The sequence below is a fragment of the Phyllostomus discolor genome, chromosome 1 (assembly GCF_004126475.2).
Source record: "Phyllostomus discolor isolate MPI-MPIP mPhyDis1 chromosome 1, mPhyDis1.pri.v3, whole genome shotgun sequence".
Taxonomy (NCBI): Eukaryota; Metazoa; Chordata; class Mammalia; order Chiroptera; family Phyllostomidae; genus Phyllostomus; species Phyllostomus discolor.
Genome location: NC_040903.2, coordinates 209,861,435 through 209,883,015, shown reverse-complemented (window position 1 = coordinate 209,883,015; position 21,581 = coordinate 209,861,435). Strand labels below are relative to the sequence as shown.

The following is a 21,581-nucleotide window of genomic DNA, read 5'->3' as shown; positions in this document are numbered from 1 at the left end:
ACAGAACCTGTGTCCCACCCGTGTCCTTGGCCTCTGGGTTGGGCCCATGGACAGACCCTCCTGTTCTGCCGTCACCCACGTGACTGACGTGAGAGAGATTTACCCACTGCTGCAGGGGTGCCTTCTCCGTGCTTTGAGCCCCCCCCCCCCCCCCCCCCGAGGGAACCTTGCGGGGCTCACGTGCTCAGCGCAGCGCAGAGTGCAAAGCTGGGGTGAGTGCTCACGCCTGGTGGGGTGCCCAGCCGCTGGCTCGCTCTCGGTGATCCATGGAAAGAGGGAGGGAGGGGCCAGGGAGGCAGGGCTTTGGGGTTGGGGTGAGGGATGATGACTTCCTGCCTCCCAAGAACTGCCCAGAGAGCCTTTTCAGAAACTTCTGGAAGTTTCTACCGGCAAGATGTGGCAATGAAGCTGCTGAGACATGAGACGTGGACCCGTCTCCGGTTCCCTGGACACATCTGCTCACTGCCTGGAGGGGAGGAGGGCTCCCACGGAAGTCACGTCCGAGGGCATTGCAGGGACCTGGGAATGTCTGCATCGTGTGCAGATTTCCCCTCTAACCAGGAAGGTCTTTGGGCATTCCCGCACTGAGCATCTGCAGGAGGCTGCCACCTGCACAGCCCACTGTCTTCTCCAGCCAAGAAGGATCAGGGCAACGGGGAAGGAGACATGGGGTGGCTGGGGAGAGGCCAGCCCCGGCCCAAGGTGCCCGCCCAGTGTCCCGAGGGGCTCCGCTGCTTGCCTGCAGACCCCACCCTGTCCCTGCCTCTTAACCCCAGGGGTCCACTCCATACCTGGGGGTGAAGCGGAGGACCTCTCCCTCTCCCAGTCCATCTCCCCTCAGTGCACCCCACCTTGAGGACAGGGAGGGGCCCTAGCCCCGGGGAGGAGAAACTTGGGGAGGAAAGAAGGGCGCAGGCCCCTTCAGCTCCCAGCCTGTGTGTGACTCCGGCGTTCCCGAGAGCAGGGTGTGTGCTGCTGCTGTGAGGCTTCCACACCCTCCCCCTAAGGGAAGGGAGGCGGCCCAGGAGGGGGGCGGGTCTCCATTTGGGGTCTGCAGGACTGCTCCAGAGTGGTGTGCACACCCCACCTGGTCCGACTCTGGGCGGGTCAGGGCCTTGTCAGCCGCTCAGGTCTGTAAAGGCAGTGGACCGCCCAGCAGGAGCAAGAAATAGCCCTAACAGGTGGGGGGTTCAGGAGCAGGCCAATGCTGGCAAGCCCAGCAACATGTGCCCACGGGGTTGGGGCAGGAAGCAGGGGCCAGGTGACCGGAGCGGGTCACAGGAAGGGCGGGATGAGCCTGCCCCGCCCCCATGCCCTGGACCCTGTGTCTGTCACTGCAGCCGACCCAGAGCCTTCCTGCCGGGCCAGGCTCTCAAGACCCCGCACATCTTCCGGCCGGACCGCGCTGGGCTGGCAAGGAGGAGCTCCCCACCGGAAATGGAAGGGAACCGCCGCTCCCGCTTCCGCAGACATTTTCCGTCTGAGTACAATAGTTCACTCTTCTGTTCTGCCCCCAACCACAAGAGCTAAGTTTATTATTATTTTTAGTAATAATTGCCTATTTTTGTCGCCGTGTAATTGCCCCGTGCTAATTAGCTTTGGGGATAAAATAAAGTATTCCTTTCCTAGCGATAAAACCATTATTAAAAACGAAGTCCTAATTAATCAAGCACTTTTTTAAACTTGTAATGGAAAATATTTAAAAAAGAACTTTTCACCTACAGTGTATATATAGTTTCCTAAGTACAGTAAATGCCTAAATCCTTTAAGGAAGTCACCTTGGCACATTAAAGTCAAAAACAAGTTAACCATGAGCGTGCTACATATGAAAAACGTCATTTTTTAACCTCAGAAGGGTTCTGCTGAGGAAGAGGCTGGTGATCGGGCTGTGTTCTCTGAAACTATACAAGCGTTCGGACAAGTGGCACCAGCAGGGACACCAACTGGGACCACATGGCCTGTGCCTTCCAGCTAGAAATATTGTTTGGTCTTTACCAGGAAAAACGTAAAGACACTGAATGCGTTAGATATTAGGGTATGAGCCGGGGCACCCAGGAGTCAGTTAAATATCTGATGAAGTCTGAACTCAATAAATAAGAACCAACCACAAAGGCAAAAACACACCCATCCCCATCGCCCCCTGCCCGAGAATGGCCAACCCCTTGGACTGGCTGAGCCACGACAGGTCCCCCTCTCAAGCTCAGACCCCACTCCTCTCCTTACTGGCGGGTGGGGTGTTGGGGCGGCGGTGGGGGTGGGAGGGTGCAAAGGGGGACCAGGCCAGCTGTGCTAAGAGGACAGAGCATCGCTCTGAAACCCCTTGCACCCTAGGTTTCCGATGATGACCTACAGACCCCCTGGCCTCCCGCTTAGCTAATTTCATAGGAAAATCACCCTTGTCCGCAGTTGGAAGACCACCAAGCCCCCTGTCCAGGCAGAGCAACACAAAGAGAAGCCACGTGCACGTGGTGTAGCTCCTAACACTGACGGAAACCCAGGACAGGAGCCCGGTGACGGGATGGAGCTCTCGCTAACTTACAGCTCGCAGGCTCGCACACTGCCTCCCTCTGAGGTTCAGGCGGCCTTAAAGAGCACACCCACAACCTCTACCTCGGGTCACGACCCCTGTGTGTCTCAGGAGGGAGTTAGCTGTCGGATTTCAACTCCTCACCAGGGACCGATTCTCGGTGAATGGCTAAAAGCCTTCTTTCCTCACACCGCCAGGGGCAATTCTGTGCAAAGCAGCTCAGGGTAAAAAGTGCATCGACTCTGACAGGCTTCTGCGATAGAAACATTACAAAAATAAAAAATACCTCTATATAAAATGAATTGTGCTTTCTGTTCAGAAACCGCAACTGGTTTGTGTCCGTACATCTTTTTAATATATATTTGCGAGCTAGGAAGCAGTCGAAAACTGTTTAATATTTTTCTATTTCCGAATCAGCCTCCCATCCTTGGCCTTTCCTGTGTAGCAGACGCTAAGGTTCAAGAAACTGAGCTCTAAAAACTCCAAGTTCACCAGGGTTCAGGACGTCTCCCTCCTCGTCACTGACCATTGTTACCTCTGGCGAGCGCATGCCAGGTCAGCAGGCTGCGAAGTCTGTTGGGCGTATAAACAACTGGGCCTTTCAGCCGGATGGTTTTGCGAGGAGCGCATTAGCAAAGAAATGACAAACCCCAAGGGGCAGGGTGCTGCGTCACCCGGAGGGTCTGCAGCGCACGGCCGTGAACCGCGGTCCCCGCTGTATCTCTGAGTCAGCACCCATCGAGACGCCGGTCTCTGACCCCTCCCCGACTTCCAGACCAAACGTCTCGGTGTCCACGCAGCACGACACACGGAGGGTCCGTGGTCCCTAAGTGTCACCTTTTTGGGTCCCCCCAGGGTCCTTTTAGATGGAATGATCTTTTTTCAAGTATGATGATCTATATGACATTTTATTTGTAATATTTCATTGCTCATTCTCTGAATGCATCAATAAAAATGAGAGGAATATTCTTGTTTTCTCTCTTCTGCTGTAAAAAAAGCTGAAGAACTGTTTCCATTCTTCCAGTTTTGCCAGAAAAAGGGCGGGGATGCCACGGCCCCACACCCCCAGCAGGTGGAGGCCCTGCCCCTTCCAAACTGTGAGCACCCCAGCAGAGGTCAGAGGTCTGCGCAGCACAGCCGCCTGCGGCACTCACCCCTCAGGCCCAGAGGCGACAGCACCCCTGTGCTGCACTCACGCCAGGAGACCCCACATCCAGGGACCCCCTTCCTCTGAGGATGCTGCTGCAAAGGACACGGAAGGACAAGCTGCACGTGAAAGTCCTCCTGGCTAAAGTGTCCGAGAGAGCCGAGACACACGCCACATCCCTGGGACTGGCAGCTCAGGGGTCTGCAAAGCTGCTCAAATAGTGGCCCCCCGAATCTTGCCTTTTGGCGGGCAGGACTCCAAGGAGGAGGAGGAGGAGGATGCCCAGCAGCCTGGCCCACGGCCAGAGACCCGGATGGCTCTTCCTTCCAGTGTATGAAAGAAGGGGCAGTGGCTGCCGCTGCAGGAGGCTCACGGTGGGAGGGGCGAGAGGGGAGGACGCCGGTGCCAGGGTGACCGGGACGGCTCCCCGCAGGGCGGCGGCTCGGCGGCTCGGCTCTAGTCGTCCTCCTGGCACATGGGCAAGTTGACGAAGGTGAAGACGTTGAACTCGATCATGATGGAGAAGCACAGGAACACGGCGTAGAGGACCAGCACATAGACGCCTAGCTTGCGGTCCAGCCTCCACTTGTTCAGGTGGATGCCGAGCACCTGGCGGGGAGACAGTGCGAGGGGCGGGCTGGGGGCAGGGAAGGGAGCACCGGGGGCCTGTTCCCTGGAAAATGACACACAGGCCACGAACCCCAGAACTCCCTCCAACAGGGGGGCGAGAGCGGAGGGGCGCTGCCAGGCACGTCCTTGGTTGGGTGGGCACGAGGCCGGCAGGCTTCTGACTCGCCTGATGGCAGAGCGGGGCCGGGGACACACACACCAGCTGCCCTCAGGGGACGGGCCGCCCTGGCCCGGCCCAGCCCTCCTCTAGGGACAGCTGGGGCCTTTCCCGGGGTGCCCCCTTTGCCTCGGAACCCAGTGCCCTCAGCCCTCTGCAGCAAGACTTCCAGGGCTCCTGCTGGCCCACAGTCTGGCAAAGCTCAGCTTGCACCACCTTTTCCTGCGCGTGCATGCATGCGTGCGTGTGTGGAGAGACGGGCTGGAGCTCGCCCTCATTCTAAATTCTTCCCAGCCCCTCCCACACCTCCCTCCACTACCTTCTCCCTGATCCCTGAATGGGGTCTTCCTGGGAGGCTGGCTCACAGTCCCCGCATGCATAGCATCGGAGCGACAGGCACAGGCCCTAGGGAAGTAGGTCATGTGACCGTGGGCACGTCGCCCAGCCCTCAGCCCTGGTGTCTCCCGTAAAACGGGAACGGTGTCTCATCGGGTGTTTGTAAGGACTGACTCCATCAGCAGAGGTAAAGGGCTGAGCCCAGTCTCGGGCGCATGGAGCGTGGGGACCTGAGTTTCACTGCGTGCTAGTCCCGTGGCCTGACCACCACACCATCTGCCAGGTCACATGGGCAGGCCTCCTGGTGAGAGGAGAGGAGACGACGGGGCGGCAAGGAGAGAGGACAGTCGTTCTCTCCCTCCGGGGGCCTTTCAGTCACTCAGGGAACAGTGCAGTGGGGGGGGGGCCCACATTCTGGGGGTATCTGAAGTGACGTGTTTCCTCAGCTTTGTCCCTCACTGCGGGGGCGAGGAAAGGCGGGGGGGGGGGGCCTGGGAGTAACCAGGCAGAATCTGGTGAAATGCAGTCTGGGTGGGGCTTCTGTTTCGGGAGAACACTCACGGTGAGCGCCACAGAGCCCAGCAGCAGCACCACGGAGTAGACCAGGCCCCGGCTGTTGATCTTCACCTGCAACGACACACGTGCACCCGAATCTCGGGGCCGCCTGGGGCCCAGCCGTGCGGACAGCCCAGCCGCTCCGTGGATTTCCACACCCGCCCTCCCCCCATCTGGAAGCTCAGGTGGCTGCTCAAGGTGAGCATGTGGCTGTGGACGGTCAGCTAACCGTGGACTGGAGTCTCACTGTGCTGGTTGGAGGAAAAGGCCCGGGAGGGAACGGTCACGCTAGCGGGCTGAGACGCTGGGCAGGGGCACTCACGAGTGCTGGGCACCCCTCAGGCTGCTCTGGGAGCCTCCCTGGACAGTGGGTGCCAAGGAGAAAGGGGGGAGCATGTCCCCTGGAGCCCTTGGCTGGGACAGGGCCGACACCACCACTGTTCCCGTGGAATGCACGCACCTGGCGTCGGTCTCGCTCACGAAGGAACTTAGCATGGAACTTACCGTGGATCCGTAGCTGATGACCATGGTCTGCAGACCCCACGGTATGCCGAGTCCCACCAGGATGTCAAACACGTTGCTGCCTATGGTGTTGGAGACCGCCATGTCGCCAAGGCCTGGGGGGGGACAGTTGACACGCGTCACTCACTGGGAGCAGGTCCCTGGAAATCCCTGTGCTTCTCCGTAACTGTTCCACTGGTGCTCTTGCTCGGACGGGCGGGAATTCCTTCTGCACAGACTCGACATCTCTAAACCCCTTGCCCGAGGCCTAAGACCCACTCCCTTCGTGGCGTCTAGAGGGGCCTGGTGGGGGCTGAATGGTGACCACATATGTGGGAGCCCTGACCCTCAGCACCTCACAAAGTGACCTTGTTCAGAGTTTGGGTCTTTGCAGTGATAACCGAAAGGAGGTCACAAGGGCGGCCCGAATCCAGCATGATTGGCTTCTTTAGAAAAGAGGGGAAACTCAGACACAGCACAGGGGGAAGGTCACAGGGACACGGAGAGGGTCCTCTACCAGCCAAGGACAGAAGCCTGGAACAGATGCAGCTCTGCCCCCAGGAGAAATCAACCTTGCCGACCCCTTGCTCTCGGACTCACAGCCTCCGGACTGAGACGGGTCTCCGTCGTTGGCGCCTCCCTGCATGGGGACCTCGGTCACGGCGGCCCAGGGGATGCAGCTCGGGGCCCCGCACGGTTCCCCTGCTGGGTGTGTCAGCCGATGTTCCCTGAGGACCCCCTCTGTACGCCACCTCAGTGAGCCCCCAGGTGCTCTGAGAGGGGGGGCACTGTCCTCATGTGGCAGATGATGAAGCTAAGGCTTGAGATGTGCCCAAGGTCACACAGTTTTCGAGTGGTCCAGCGTCCTTCACCCTGGGGCACGTGCATCCCTGTGGCCCAGGCAATGGCACCGTGACCTTGGCCTTCGGCAGGGCGTCTGGTCTTAGGCCCTGCTGAATTCTGAAGGGTGAACTCTTCCCCCAACCAGGCTACAGGAATCAGAGGGTGGGGGCCGTGTGATCACCTTCCAGCCCTACTGTCTGGTATCGTGCTGGCCACTCCTTGGCAGGGACGTCACAGCTTGAGGGGTATTAGAAGTCAGGTAACAAGCTTTTACCAGCGAGATTCACTGGCTGAGGTCCGCTGTAATCTGGCCACTTAGCCCTAATTTGTCCTGGTTGTCGTCATCTGGCACATGGGCAAAGGCGTGCGGCAGGAACAAGCCTGTAGCACAAATGCCTGTAACCGCACAACTGCTGTGGTCGCTGAGAAGCTTGCGGCAACTCTGACGAGCATCTGGATGACTGACTGACTCATCCCGCTGACGTGGGCCAGGTCGCCTCCTCTCCCACCTCCTACCGTCATCGCTGACCTCCAGGACACCGCGCCTTCCTCCAGGGCCTGGCGTCCCCCTCCCAGCCTGCACCGCCAGTAGCTGGGCGGCCTAGGGCGGTGGCGGCGGTGCCGGGAAACCGGCCTTCCAGTCTCATGTAAGACGCAGGAATGTGCCGCAGCTGTGCACCCAGCTAGTTGCCCCTGGAGCGGAGGCAGGCGCTGGACTAGCGGGACGGGCTGGGGGGTGGAAAGGGTCTGGGAGGACAGGCTGGGCCGTCTCCGGTTGGACCAGCTTCCCACTCTGGGCAGGGACCGCATCTTTGAGGGAGGGGCTGGTGGCAGTGCTTCCAAATCAGAGGAGTGCACGACTCACTTGGGGGAGTTGCTGAAAGCAGATTGATGTAGGGAAACTGTGCTGGGGAGGGGGTGGGGGGGTAGGGGGGTGTCTGAGAGTCTGCATTTCTCACAAGCTCCCTGTTGAGCCGCAGCTGCCGGCCTAGCTGGGGGAGGCCCGTGAGTGGCACCAGCGTGTTACAGCTTGCTGTGCGGCTCCTGCTCTGTGCGGCCGACGCCCCGCAGTGGTTTCTGGATCCTGTGCCCTGAAGACACTGTCTGTGCTTTAATCCTGTCTGCTGGGTTCTGTCAATCACATCGGTGCCACCTTATGGCAACTAGGCATGCCCTCCCCTGCCCCAGCCTGTGCTCTGCATTCCACAGAGCAGCACTGCATTACAGCTGCTCTGAGATGACACCCTCCCTCAGAGCCCCACCTGTCCCTTACTCCTACAGAGCTGCTACTTCCACAGCACCGGGACACCCACCCCCTTCCTGCCCTAGCCCTCAACCTTCTAGTGCCCCTCCCGCTCCCCACTAGCCTGGACCCCAGGGCCAGTTGTTCACACTGTGTGTCCTCTTGCCCCCCGACTTCCATCATGCCCACCAGCCAGCCACAGCTCTGGACAGATGTGTCCTCTCTCATGTGTGTGTCACCGGAGCTGGAATGACAGAATCTGACTCACGTTCACGCCGCTAGAGCACCAGCCGGACCCTCGGAGCTCCTGCCTTTCCTTTGGCTCAGGTACTGGTTACAAAACGCACCCCTGCTCGTGTCCACCAGAACCTGTGACTGTGACCTTATTGGCCAATAGGGTCTTTGCGGGTGTAATCAAATGACGAGGAGCTCACGCTGCATTAGGGTGGGCCTGGATCCGGTAACTGGTGTCCTTGTGAGCAGAGGGACCCTGGGATGCAGACACACAGGCAGGGGGGCCACACGAGGACACGGGCAGAGTGTGGAGTAGTGTGGCCACAGTGGACACCCTGATGCTGAACCTCCAGCCTGCAGCTCCGTGAGGGAGCCCGCCCACCTCTGTCGTTGTAAGCCACCCAGCTGTGGTATGTTTTTTACGTCAGCGTTTGGAAACTGGTGGGGGGCAGAGTTTGTCACCCCCAAACATGCCTTTGGAGGGATGTTATGCTAAGCTGGCTATTTTTAAGAAACAAAAGACTCGGGAAAAACCTTTCACTTTCCCCCTAAATGCTTAAAAAATTTAGATGGGGGATCTCCCTTAGGAAGGGAACTGTTATCACAGATAACTGTAGTTTAGTATGAACTAGTCTGATGGACGGGGGCGGGGCCTGGCGAAGCCTGCTTGATCCGAGGCTGCTCTGTGCCCGTCGTTACAGAAGGCCCCACAAACACTCGTTCACCAGAAGTTTGCATTTTCACCCCTATGCGAATTGCCTTTCTGCCCTTTGCAGTCACAAACCAGTACCCACACCCCTTCTCCTTAGCTCAAGGCAGCATGTGAGCCCCCATAGTCTTACGGCACCCCCATATGTACGTACATACTAAACCTGGTTATTCTCCCTTGCTAATCTCTCATGTCATTCGATTATTAGGCCAGCCAGAAGAACTTAGAGAGAAAAGGGGGATGGTTCCCCTCCCCGACAAAAGGAATACGCTCACCGCAAAGGTCACGCTGTTGAATTCCACTCCCCTCAGCTGCCGCCCCCAAGTGTCCCTGTTTGCACACCGCTCCAGGTTCCCGCCAGACACACACCCACCCACCCTTGCCTTCTCCTGAACCCATGTTTTCCCAGCCAATCCACCCTTGCTCCACGCTGACGGAATAATGTCTCCTCTCCCTGTCTCCAAAGCCAACCATCTCTCAGGGTGCTTCTTCTCTCCTCTCCTGTCTCCTCTGAGCTTTCACTCCATTATTCACCGCCCCCCCCCCCCCACACACTCACTTTCCAGCTCTCATCTGCAGAGGAGGAGGGCCTGCGGAAGTCCCGGCTGGAATGCTGTCTCACTGGCAGAAAAGCCACAGAAAATAAAGGCAGACCCTTTGCAGCCCTTTGCTCCTCCTCACTGATAAACCGGGTCACTCTGAAGCCCCGAACAAAAACCACCGAACAAACCCAAATGGTGCACAAGTTCCGGAACTCTGAAGCAGCCCAGGAAAACCGCTGGAGGCACAGGACACCCCCACTTTGCCTTCCTGGGACCAGAGCACCCTCGATACCACCTCATCTGCTGTAAGAAGCCTGGCTTCAGCTCTCCTCAGTCTCACATTGGGGACTTCAGAACAAGTTAGTTTTTACACGACTGCACGCAAGCAAACGCTCCTCGGGGTCTGGAGGAGTTCGTCTTGGCAGCATCCTCCCCACGGGAGGAACCTGGTCCACGCGCTTTCCAGACGTCAGCTTCCTCCCTGTGCGTCCTTCCCCGAACTCCCAGGCATGAGGGCCATGAGCTGTGACTGGGGCGGGGGCCTGCACGGGGCCGCCATGGCTGTGGGGGCCGAGACACCGCGTGTACCTTGTCGCGCCACGATCAGGCTGGCCATGCAGTCTGGAACGCTCGTGCCTGCCGCCAGGAAAGTGATGCCCATGATGACGTCAGGGATCCCAAATGTGTACCCGATGATCGTCACCTGCAGAGGAACGGGGGGGGGGGGGGGGGGCGTTACTTATCCCGAGAGTACTGCACTTGAACGTGGCACTGTGTAGCCAGTGAAACCGTCTGGAATGTGGTTTTGTTGTAAAAACACCTTTTGGGGTTTCTTTTTTTTTCCCCCCTCGATGACATGCATAATACGTGTTCACTGTTTTAAAAACTTTAGAAAATAAAGTGGAAATTAAAAATCACCTGCCACTTCTCAAGACCCACAGATGGCCACTATAAACTTCCCATCGGCCAGCGGTTCTCACCCTGGAACCTATAGAACATCCTCAGGCGGGCTTGTTAAAATGCAGACTCCCAGGCCCCGCCTCCAGAGCATCTGCCTCAGGAAGTCTGGGGGCGGCCCAGGAAACTGCATTCCTCACAGGTTCCCAGTGGGGGGGACCCTGAGGCTGCTGCTCCGGGAACCACACTCAAAAAGCACTGCTCTACCCCTGGCTGGTGTAGCTCAGTGGATTGAGCTCGAGCTGCGAACCAAAGTGTCGCAGGTTCGATTCCCAGTCAGGGCACATGCCTGGGTTGCAGGCCACGGCTGCCAGCAACTGCACATTGATGTTTCTCTTTCTCTCTCTTTCTCCCTCCCTTCCCGCTCTAAAAATAAATAAAATCTTTAAAAAAAAAGCTCCAGAACACACCCCTGACCTTTCTGTTGTATTAGAAAAAGTGAAATCAGAGTATGCTATCAGCATACATTTTGCAACATTTGTTTCGTGTAATAAGACACCGTGATTACCTTTCCATCTCAAGTATTCAACTACATTGTTTTAAACTGATGCGTGGGTTTCATTGTATGCCTATAACATTTCAGCCAATCCCTCTCCGTTGGATATTGAAGTGGTTTCTCTTTTGGCTCTTACGATCTCGCTGCAGATCAGTAACATTTATGGAGCCTTTGCTGTGCAGCAGGTGCACAGGTGTTTTGCTTTCACAACCTCAGGTGCCTGTTACTCCCCACCCACTGGGGAGGGAGGCACTACCATTATGCCCATCTGCTGCCCAGAGAAACGGAGGGTCAGAGAGGTAACGAAGGATGCCGGCAGACACAAAGGTCACCGGTGGAGCAGGGACCTCTGGCGTTGGGGGTCTTGAGCACAGCCACGCGGTCCTCTGACGAATGTCTGATGCGGGAGAGGTGGCCGGGGCCCGAGCAGCAGCCGGATGGGAAGCCCCAGAGGCGTTCGGACAACCCCGCACAAAACACCCTCGAGTTTGCCTCCCCATCTGGAAAGTGGGAGCAGGGGCCCCTTTCAGGATCCTTCCCGTCTCCGCTGATGGCTCCACCCCCAGAACAGGGTGATGTGACTTAAGGCAAACTGGCTTGCTTCTGAGTCTCTGCTTTCTCATCTGTCAAATGGGCTCGAGAATGAGAATTAAAGTGAGAAAATGGAAGGCGACAGGGCCTGGCCTGTGCAAGATGTTCCCTGATGTGTTTCCCTTCTCTCTGAATCGCTAGCCTTGCCGTCTGGGGGTGCAGAGAAACGGGGGTTATCGGAGTCCCCAGATGAAGTGCTTCGTGAGTGCAAACCTCGGCCCTAGAGGGCAGCAGGAGCACCTGGACTAAAATGGACATCTGGACAGAGCTTTGTGGAGGAGTTTAAAGAGACCCCGCCCCAGAAGGAAGCGCTCAGCTTAGCACCACCAGGATGGTGGGACGTTGCTCTTTTAGGGTGCAGGGTAGAGCACACGCGGGCAGACCTGCCCTGGGCTGCGAGGGAAGACACGCCCTGAGGAGGGCTGAGCCACCCATGCTTGACCCACGTGGGCCACGGAGACGCTACTGGCACGTGAAGGCTAGGTCACGCCAGACATCCTACAACCAGGGGCCTGGGTTATCTTCTCACTCCTGGGGATGCCTCTACTTTCTCAAACCACTGAACTCCACGGCCAAGAGTTTGAAGGGTGGAGGGAGGAGAAGGAGTGTGCGAGTGCGCACACACATCATCCAGGAGCAGAGATGCCTCCCAAGTGTCACTTTGTCCTGCATCCCAGTGCTGGGCCCTCCTCCCCTCTCAGATGCTAAGTCTTCCTCGGTCCTCCGTCTCCCCAGCTGTGCTGGGGTGCCGCACGGGATGACCCATTCCGGATGTCTCTCCCTCTGGACACAGACCTTCAAGAACTTCCCCCCCAAGACTTAGGGGTGAGAGATGTGAACAGTGGTGGGGGTGGGGGGTGGGGCACCTGAGACTTCCTGGCTCCCTGGCGCTCCCACTGGGGCAAAGTGAAGGTCAGCACAAGGCCAGGGAGCCGGCACATCTCGCCTGGGTAGCAGCCGGGCTGACGGGCGGCACCCTACCACCTGTTGCAGCGGAGGCCACGGCGCTCCCCACACTGAGGGCGGCTGGAGTTCACGGCCGCAGGGAAGAGAGCCTCAGGCTCCCGGCCAGGCCGGTGCGGACACTCTGCTTTAGGAAGCGGGGGTGGGGGGGGTGTTATTCAGTGTCCACCCTCACTTAGTCAGTTAGTAGAACTGACTTAATAATGCCTTCGTTTTCAGTGATTAGAGAAGAAAAAATTTCACACATTCCTTAATGTGATCTTCTCTAATTCTCATGCCCACTCAAATGTCATGAAATAGTTTTTTTTTTCTTAAATTGCAATGTTGTTTTGGGAATGCATGAAGAGAAATCACTGGATTTTTAAAAATCAAAGGAAAGATGGCGGCACAGGCAGACATGGCTCGCCTCCTCGCACAACCACATCAAATTACAGCTAAAAGATAGAACCGCCATCACTCAGCACCGTCAGAAATTGAGTTGGGTGGAAGTCCAACAACCACGGAATTAAAGAAACCACATCCATCCAGACCTGTAGGAGGGGCACAGATGAAGAACAGGCTGGTCCCACACCCATGTGAGGTGGGTAAAAGTTCAGCAGGGATATCTTGGAGTCCCAGCCCCACACCAGGCCCCCCAGCCCAGGGCTCCAGTGCCAGGAAGATAAGTCCCTGCAACTTCTGGCTGTGAAAACCAGCAGGGATGAAGTCAGTGGAAGAAACTTCTGGAGCCCCAAGCACAAGCTGCTTTTCCATATGAACAGCTGGTCTTGGCTCACACTTCACAACTTCCTAAATCCTCTCAAACAAGCAACAGCTGGCCACAGTGAACCCCAGGCCGGCACTAGCAGCAGCCAGCCTTGATTCACAGTTTGGCTTTGCCTGGGAATCTCCAAGCCCAGCACAAGTAGCAGCCACCTCAGATTGCTTTATAGCTCACTTCCAGGTGGCCCTGGGCAAAACACAGATGGGGGCTGACCTTGGCCTGTACCACCCTGGATACCCCAGGGCCAGTGCACCCAGTGGACAGCGAAAGATCACATTGGAGCACCGCCACCCTGCCCCTGCATAGCCGATCCTCCATGGAGGGTGGGGGTCAGTGGTCAGTGGTCACAGCTGGTCCTTACAGCTGACTGGCCTGGGTAAATCCCTCCCATTGACCTGTCAACAGCAACCAAGGCTCAACTACAAGAGGAGAGTGTACTCAGCCCACATGAAGGACACACCTCAAGTACCCAGCTTGGGTGACAGGGGAGGCTGTGCCACTGGACCCTACAGGACACCTACTGTATTAGGCCACATTACCAAGACAGGGAGTCATAGCAGCTGTACCTAATACATAGAAACAAACACATGGAGGATGCCAAAATGAGGAGATGAAGAAACATGGCCCAAATGAAAGAACAGATCAAAACTCCAGAAAAGAGCTAAATGAAATGGAGATAAGCAATCCACCAGATGCAGAATTCAAAACACCGGTTATGAGGATGCTCAAGGAACTCAGTAAGGACCTCGGCAGCATAAAAAAGACCCAGTCAGAAACAAAGGATGCACTAACTGAAATAAAGAACAATTTATAGGGAAATAACAGTAGAATGCATGAAGCTGAGAATCAAATCAATGATTTGAAACATAAGGAACCAAAAACCAACCAATCAGAACAATAAGAATAAAAAAAGAATCCAAAAAAATGAGGACAGTATAAACAGCCTCTGGGGCAACTTCAAGAGGTCCAACATTCACATCATAAAGATGCCAGAAGGAGAAGAGAAAGAGCAAGAATTTGCAAAGCTGTTTGAAAAAACAATGGGCCCTGGCTGGTGTGGCTCAGTGGATAGAGCACCAGCCTATGAACCAAAGGGGCACTGGTTCGATTCCCAGTCCGGGCACATGCCTGGGTTGCAGAGAAGCAACCACACACTGATGTTTCTCTCTCTCTCATTCTCCCTACCTTCCCCTCTTTCTAAAAATAAATAAATAAAATTTTTAAAAGAAAAGAAAAAATAATGAAAGAAAACTTCCCTAATTTGGTGAAGGAAATAGACATGCAAGTCCAGGAAGCACAGACAGTCCCAAACAAGGTAGATGCAAAGAGGCCCTCCCAAGACACATCATAATTAAAATGCCAACGGTTAAAGATAAAGAAAGAATCTTAAAAGCAGCAAGAGAAAAGCAGTTAGTTACCTACAGGGGAGTTCCCATCAGACTGTCAGCTGATTTTCTCAAAAAAGAAAAGAAAAGAAAACAAAAAACAACTCTGCAGGCCAGAAGGGATTGGCAAGAAATATTCAAAGTATGAAAAGCAGGGACCCGCAACAGGGATTGCTCTCCCCAGCAAAGCTATCATTTAGAATGGAAGGACCGATAAAGAGCTTCCCAGACAAGAAAAACTAAAGGGGTTCATCATCACCAAACTGTTATTACATGAAATGTTAAAGGGATTTATTTAAAAAGAAGATCAAAACTATGAATAATAAAATAGCAATAAATAGATACCTGTCAACAATTGAATCTAAAAAACAAGCTGAGCAAACAAGAAGAACAGAGACAGAATCACAGATACAGAGAGTGTTTTCATGGTTGCCAGAGGGAGTGGGGTGTGGGGAAGGGGTGAAGAGGGGAGGGGATTTAGAAGTACAAATAGGCAGTTACGGAATAGCCATGGGGATATAAAGTACAGTATGGGAAACGGAGCAGCCAAAGAACTTACACACGTGACCCATGGACGTGAACAATGGTGTGGGGCATTGCCTGAAGGAATGGGGGATGCTGGGTGGAGGCGGGCAAAGGGGGAAAAACAGGACAACTGTAACAGCATAACCAATAAAATAGAATAAAAATTTTAAAAAAATCAAGTGTAAAGATGGGCTGGCCTTTAATCCTACTCGGAAAATTTTAAGTTTGTAAATTCAATTCATTTGAGGCATATCTTTCATTATCTTTCACTATCATTCTTTCTGGGAAGTTTGGGTAGCAGCTCCTTCCTGCTCCCCCGGCACCCCGCCTCCCACACAGCGCACCAGTACCTGTGGGGATTTCGGCCTTTGTCTGACACGGCACCAAGCTGTCAGTGGCAGCCGCACCTCATGGTGAAAACAGCTGACACTCAGTTACCAGCCACTTCCTATGCTGCAGCTCAGGCTGTGATGCCAGCCCAGAGGCCTTCGGGTCTCCCAGTGACCCTGTTGGACAGAGGTGAGCCTCCCAGGTTTGTAGAGGGGGTGGCCGGGTTCAGAGAAGTGGAGTCACTTGCCTGAGTGTCACGGATCCTACTTAGGAAAACTAGGATTCACCCCCATCATCCTGGGGCCCCACAGCCCACCTTTCCCCACCAACCTGCTCCTCTGGGGTTAAGGGGATGGCGGCCCTTGTGCCTCTGAAACTGAGACTCACGTGCCCTTTCCCCCCTGGCACCAGGTGTCAGGAGGAGAGTGAAATGACTAGAGGGTCCCACTATGACAACGCTTTTCAACCGGTGAGACGTGAGGATTTTTAAAACACGCAGTACCTGACTACTGAGCCAGGGGCGCTGACCTCCTTCCCCTCAGACTGTCAAATTAAAAATGTGACAGCAGCCAACACAACAATAGCTGTCCAGAATGAATGAATCAAAATTGTAACAATTTTTCGATCATATCGGCAAAAAAATAATATATCCTTTGGTGTGCTGCAGAGTTTTAGCAATTGGTGGATGTGTGTCGTGAGATGACAAGGGTTGAACATCGCTGTGCGAAGCTGCGTGTGGCTGATGGGTGAGCTTCACCACAACGGAGACACAGCTGTCCTGTAACCGCAGCTCCTCTCTCTGCTCCTGGGCTTTCCGTGCGGAATGAAGGGAGGGGGAGGAGGAGGGAGAGGGGGAAGGGAGGGGAGACCCTACGGAATGATGCCCACAGCAAGGGGGTGGGTGCTCCTGCTCCGCCCAGCCAAGGAAGGTCGGTACAGAGAACTGTGATGCGTGGCCAGAGCCGCTGACAGGAGCTGAGCTGATGCCTCTCCACCTGCAAAGCTTCAGTCCAAAAGGTGCTGAAAAATTCCAGCCACAGATTGAGAGGCAGTTCGGGATAGTGGCTGAGACCATGGACTCAGGAGAACAGTGGACCAGGGTTCTGACCCCACCCTAGTACACGCTACTGCTGAACTCACTGTGTGACAGATGCTAATTGTAAAACTAACTGGGCGAATTACTTAATCTCTGTGCCTCAGTTTCCTGCCTGTAAAATGGGTATAATGAAAGTGGCTGCTACGAGGACTAAGAGTTTCTATAGTTTATACACAGTTTATACACGCGCCTGAGCATAGGAAGGGGAGAGGAACCTCCCTTGGCAAGGGGCACAGAAGGGCCGGAGTCCATCTCCCACTGACCCCAGTCTCCCTCACATTCCCCCGGGGTCCTAGTGTTCAGCCATCCAGAGCTCTTCCCAGAGCCATCTTCAAGGCATCAGGCCCATCCTTGACTCCCAGTCCTTGCCGCCCCTGCCGTACTACCCTGCCCATCGTGCCAAGTTCACCTCCACCCCCCGAGCCTGCCTTGCATGTGAGTACCACACTGGTCTGTCTGGCCATCCCTGGTGCATCGTGCAGCAGCTTGCACCCCTGCCAGTACCCCTGCTCCCTGAAATAGAAGCCAAGGTCAACTTGCCGAAGGTGGCAGGGCGGTGCCTGAGGTCACTCTCCCTCCTCTGGAAGGTGCCAGGCAGGCCTGTCCACCCAGCCCGCCCTGCGCCCATGACTCACCAGCCACACCATCAGGTAGGAGAAGACGGCGATCCACAGCGTGGCCGTGATGAAGGTGACCATGAAGAACTTCTCCCAGCGGGGCTTGCTGCAGTTGGGGATGGTGATGCACAGGAGGAAGATGAGTGGCCAGGTGAACACCCACTTGGCTTTGTCCCCTCTTGCCTCTGCAGGGGGTGTGGGACAGAGCCACAAAGGAGGGGAAGAGAAACACCCACTGGGTTACACACCTGTCAGTCCACCTGCTGGTTTATTTTTTTTTTGAAAGCCAAACAAGAGAATGCTACCAATGTGACTCTGAGCAAGTGATCTCACAGAATCACATACCTCCACGTCATCTGGAAAGTGATCTTAGCAACACAGTTCACTGTTTGTTGACTGAATAACTTCAGTCAGTCCAAATCCTTCGGAGTAGGGAAAGTGAGACCCAGAGTGGGAATGGACTTGCCCCGGGGAGCCAGAGTGGGGAGGTAGAATATGGGTGGGCTTTGGAATTAGACTGACCCAGGCTGGTATGCAAATGACCTGGAAAAATCCCATCAACGCCACTTCCTCCTCTGATAATAACAGTTGTAGTAACGACAACGCAAAAATCAGCGTAAGAAATATTTGCAGTGGGTAGCAGGCACAGTGCTGAGTTCTTTGCACTTAGTAGTTGCTTCATCTATTCAATGGGAACATTATCTCTTTCTTTGTTGTTGCAAGAATGACATGACATTATGTGCACTAAACACTCTGCATGTACAGGGAGAGCCCGGCCCTGCACACAGTAGGTACTCCAGAAATCTCAGCTCCTTTGCTCCAAGGTCATCTACTCAACCTATGGCGGATGCAAGACTGAAATGTGGGCGTCCTGGCTGGCAGACAGGACCTCACCGGCTCCCACCAAAGGAATTCACAAACAAGTCAGCCAGGGAAAGCGGCCCCCATAAACCACCAAGTACAAGCATAGTGCCCTTAATAAGCCACTGAGTACCGCATGCATATGCAACCTCCAAAACCAACTTGTGGGTGATGCCACGGAAACGGTGGAGGAAGGACCTGTGAAAATTCTCTCCTGCACAGAGACAATGAGGACACTGGAGAGAAATGGCCAGAACCAACCTTTTTCAGGACTCTGGAAATGAACCAAAGGCTTGTAGCAATCCAGGGAGGCTTTACCTGAGACAATTAACTGGATCTCAGTGAGAACAGTGAGCTTCGTGGAGTTCTAACACTTGTTTCCATTCCCTCTCGCCAGCTCTGGAGAAGCCTTGAACACCAGCAACCAGAAGGAGCAGGACAGGCCTGGAGCTCCTTCCAGGTCCCCTCCCAGTGCATGGGCATTACTTGACCTGTCTGGTGCACTCTTGGAAGATCTCACTTCCAAGGCTGTTCTTATTTCCCCGAATCAGAGCTCAGCCAATGTGCATAGCCTTTGCCTTGGGGCATTTGTTCAAAACAACCAGAGGCAACTGTTGAGTGTCACAGTGCCCAGGGTTGTAGGTTACAGGACAAACAATAAATGAGCCAACCAGCTTGAAAGGAGAAGCTGGTGAATGCGGTATCTATAGAAGGCTTTGCAAAAGCTCCTACTTTCTTCTGGGAATCTAAAAACCACAACTATGCACGGGACGGTGCTGAGGGGGCGTCTGCAGGTTCAGGAAAGCCTCGGAATGCTCTGGGAGTTCACCTCTCCCTGACGCTGAGGCTCCAAGCAAGCAAGAAGTAAAGGCGGAGGTGCAGCTGTAAGCTGCCTGCTTGGGGTTGCAGACGCGCCTGCGAGCCCACAGAACCCATCAGGGATGACCGGGAGACTTACCGCACGCAGGTACCTAAGGCAACCTCTGTGCGATCGTTAGGTGGCTTTAGGCTAACCCAGCAGGTATTTCAGGGGCTGCGTACAACACAAAATACAGACTTTACAGATTAGTTGAGAAAACTCACTAAACAAAAACAGTGATACATAGTAACAATAAGCAGGCTTGGGAAGGGAAAAGAATATTTCCTAGAGTTGTCAAATGGCATTATGTTTTTTAGTTATTTATTTATTTTAAAGATACCCAATCTAATAAATCTGAAATGGTATCCCCTTGTTTCTTTTAAAAAATATTTTATTTATTCACTTAATTTTAGAGAGAGGGGAGGGAAAGAGACAGGGAGAGAAATATCAATGCAAGAGAGAAACTGATTGGTTGCTTCTTGCCTATGCCCCATCTGGGCACCAAACCCACAACCCAGGCATGTGCCCTGACCAGGAATCGAATTGGTAACCTTTCGCTTTGTGGAATGACACACAACCAGCTGAGCCACACCGGGCAGGGCAAACTATGTTATTTTAAATGCCCAGCTTTCAACCAACAAGGAGAACAAGAAAGCATGGCCCATACACAGGAAAAGAAAGCAGTCAGTAGAAACTGTCTTTGAGGAATTCCAGACCATGGATTTAGAAAGGCTTTAAATCAGCTGTTTAAAAATAGGCACAAAGAAGTGTTTTAAATATCTAAAACACTAAAGGAAAGTATGAGAATAATGTCTCCCTGTAGAATATCAGAGTTAAAAAAAAAGTATTAAAAAGAGCCAAAAGAAATCCTGGAATTGAGAAGCACAATAACTGAAATAAAAATTTTCCTTGCAGGGGCTCAACAGCAGATTTGAGCAGGAAGAAGGAGAACGTCGACAGCCTTGAAGGAGGTTGATTGCGATGTTCTAGACTCAGGGACAGAAAAAAGAATAAGGGAAGATGGCAGTGTCTCAGAGACCCGCGGCACTCCATCAAACACGCCAGCGTGGGCATAAGGAAAGCGCCAGAACAAGAGCGGAGGGAACAAGGGGAAGGAAGAATATCTGAGGAATTCACATCCAAAAACGTCTCAAATCTGATGACAAACATTAACGGATACATTCGAGAAGGATATACATTCGTCTCAAATTCACGTGCAACACCCTCCAGGACAGACCACATGCTACAACGGAACACAAACATCGATACATTTAAAAGGATTTGAATCACGCCCAGTATGTTCTATACGCATTCCACAATGGAAAGAAATTATAAATCAAACGGAGGGAAAGCTGGAAGATTCACAAATATGTGGAAGTTAAATAACACACTCCCGAAGAACCAATGGAGCGAAGGAGAAATCACAAGGGAAATTAGAAAATGCTTCAAGATGAATAAAGTGAAAACACAACATGCCAAAACTTATGGGACGCAGTAAAAGCACTGCTTAGAATTTTATAGCTATAAATGACTATATTAAAAATTTATAGCTATAAGTGAGTATATTAAAGATCTTAAATCAGTGACCTAACCTTCTTCTTTAAGACACAAAAATAGTACAGCAAATTAAATCCAAAGAAAGGAGAAAGGAGGAAATAATTAAGATGAAAGTAGAAATTGCCCTGGCTGGCGTAGCTCAGTGGATTGAGCGTGGGCTGCGGCGAACCAAGGCATCGCAGGTTCGATTCCCAGTCAGGGCACATGCCTGGGTTGCAGGCCCCGTGTCCAGTGGGGGCCACGTGAGAGGCAACCACACATTGATGTTTCTCTCTCTGTCTCCCTCCCTTCCCCTCTAAAAATAAGTAAATAGAATCTTTAAAAAAAAAGATTAAAGTAGAAATCAATGGAATAGAAAACAAAAAATAGAATTGATGAAACTAAAAGTTGGTTGCTTAAAAAGATCAACAAAATGGACAAACTTTTAGCGAGAATGACTAAGCAAAAAAGACTCAAATTACTAATGCCAGGAATAAGGGAGGGTCGCCATTGTGAACCTCACACGAATAAAAAGAACAAGTCAGGAATACAGTGAACAGCTGGGCCCGGACAAATTCGACAACCAAGGTGAAACAAATTTACGAGGACAAAAACCACCAAAACTGGCTGAAAAGGACAGAAAAGCTGAACAGATTTATAAGAAAAGATTGACATAGTAATAAAAAAAGGGGGGGAGAAAATTGGGACAACTGTAATAACATAATCAATAATATATTTTACAAATTAAAGACAAAATAAAATGAATTTCCTCTAAAGTAAAGCCAGGACCAGATGGCTCCATGGTGATTTCTACCAAATGTTTAAAGAAGCAGCAGCATGAATCCTGCACAAACTCTTCCAAAAGACAGAAGAGGGAACGTTTCCCAGTTCTCCCCATGAAGCCATCGTTACACTGATATCAAAGCCAGACACCAAGAGAACAGAAAGCTACAGACCAACATCCCTCATGAGTACAGATGCAAAAATCCTTAGCGAAACCCTGGCAAACTGACTTGAACGTCATATGAAAAGTGATTACACACTTTGACCAAGTGGGATTTATCACAGGAATGCAAGCTGTGGATCAACATATGACATGTCATCGATCCAACACACTATGGTAATAGAATTAAGGACAAAACTACAATCACATCCACTGATGCAAAAAAAAAAAAAAA

General features: G+C 53.2%; 1 protein-coding gene across 2 annotated transcripts in view; it reads right to left on the bottom strand.

Moving 5' to 3' along the window:
• Positions 1–2,859: 2,859 nt before the first annotated feature.
• The window catches only part of SLC24A4 (solute carrier family 24 member 4), a 133,782-nt gene continuing 115,060 nt past the window's right edge, over positions 2,860–21,581 (bottom strand). For both annotated transcript variants that reach the window (XM_028507328.2, XM_028507329.2), the window contains exons 13-17: positions 17,166–17,332; positions 10,013–10,127; positions 5,857–5,969; positions 5,359–5,424; positions 2,860–4,283 (exon numbers count right to left, since the gene is read on the bottom strand). In XM_028507328.2, coding sequence (XP_028363129.1) covers positions 4,131–4,283; positions 5,359–5,424; positions 5,857–5,969; positions 10,013–10,127; positions 17,166–17,332 — 614 coding nt within the window. In that variant the 3' untranslated portion in view covers positions 2,860–4,130. The remainder of the gene's footprint in view (positions 4,284–5,358; positions 5,425–5,856; positions 5,970–10,012; positions 10,128–17,165; positions 17,333–21,581) is intronic.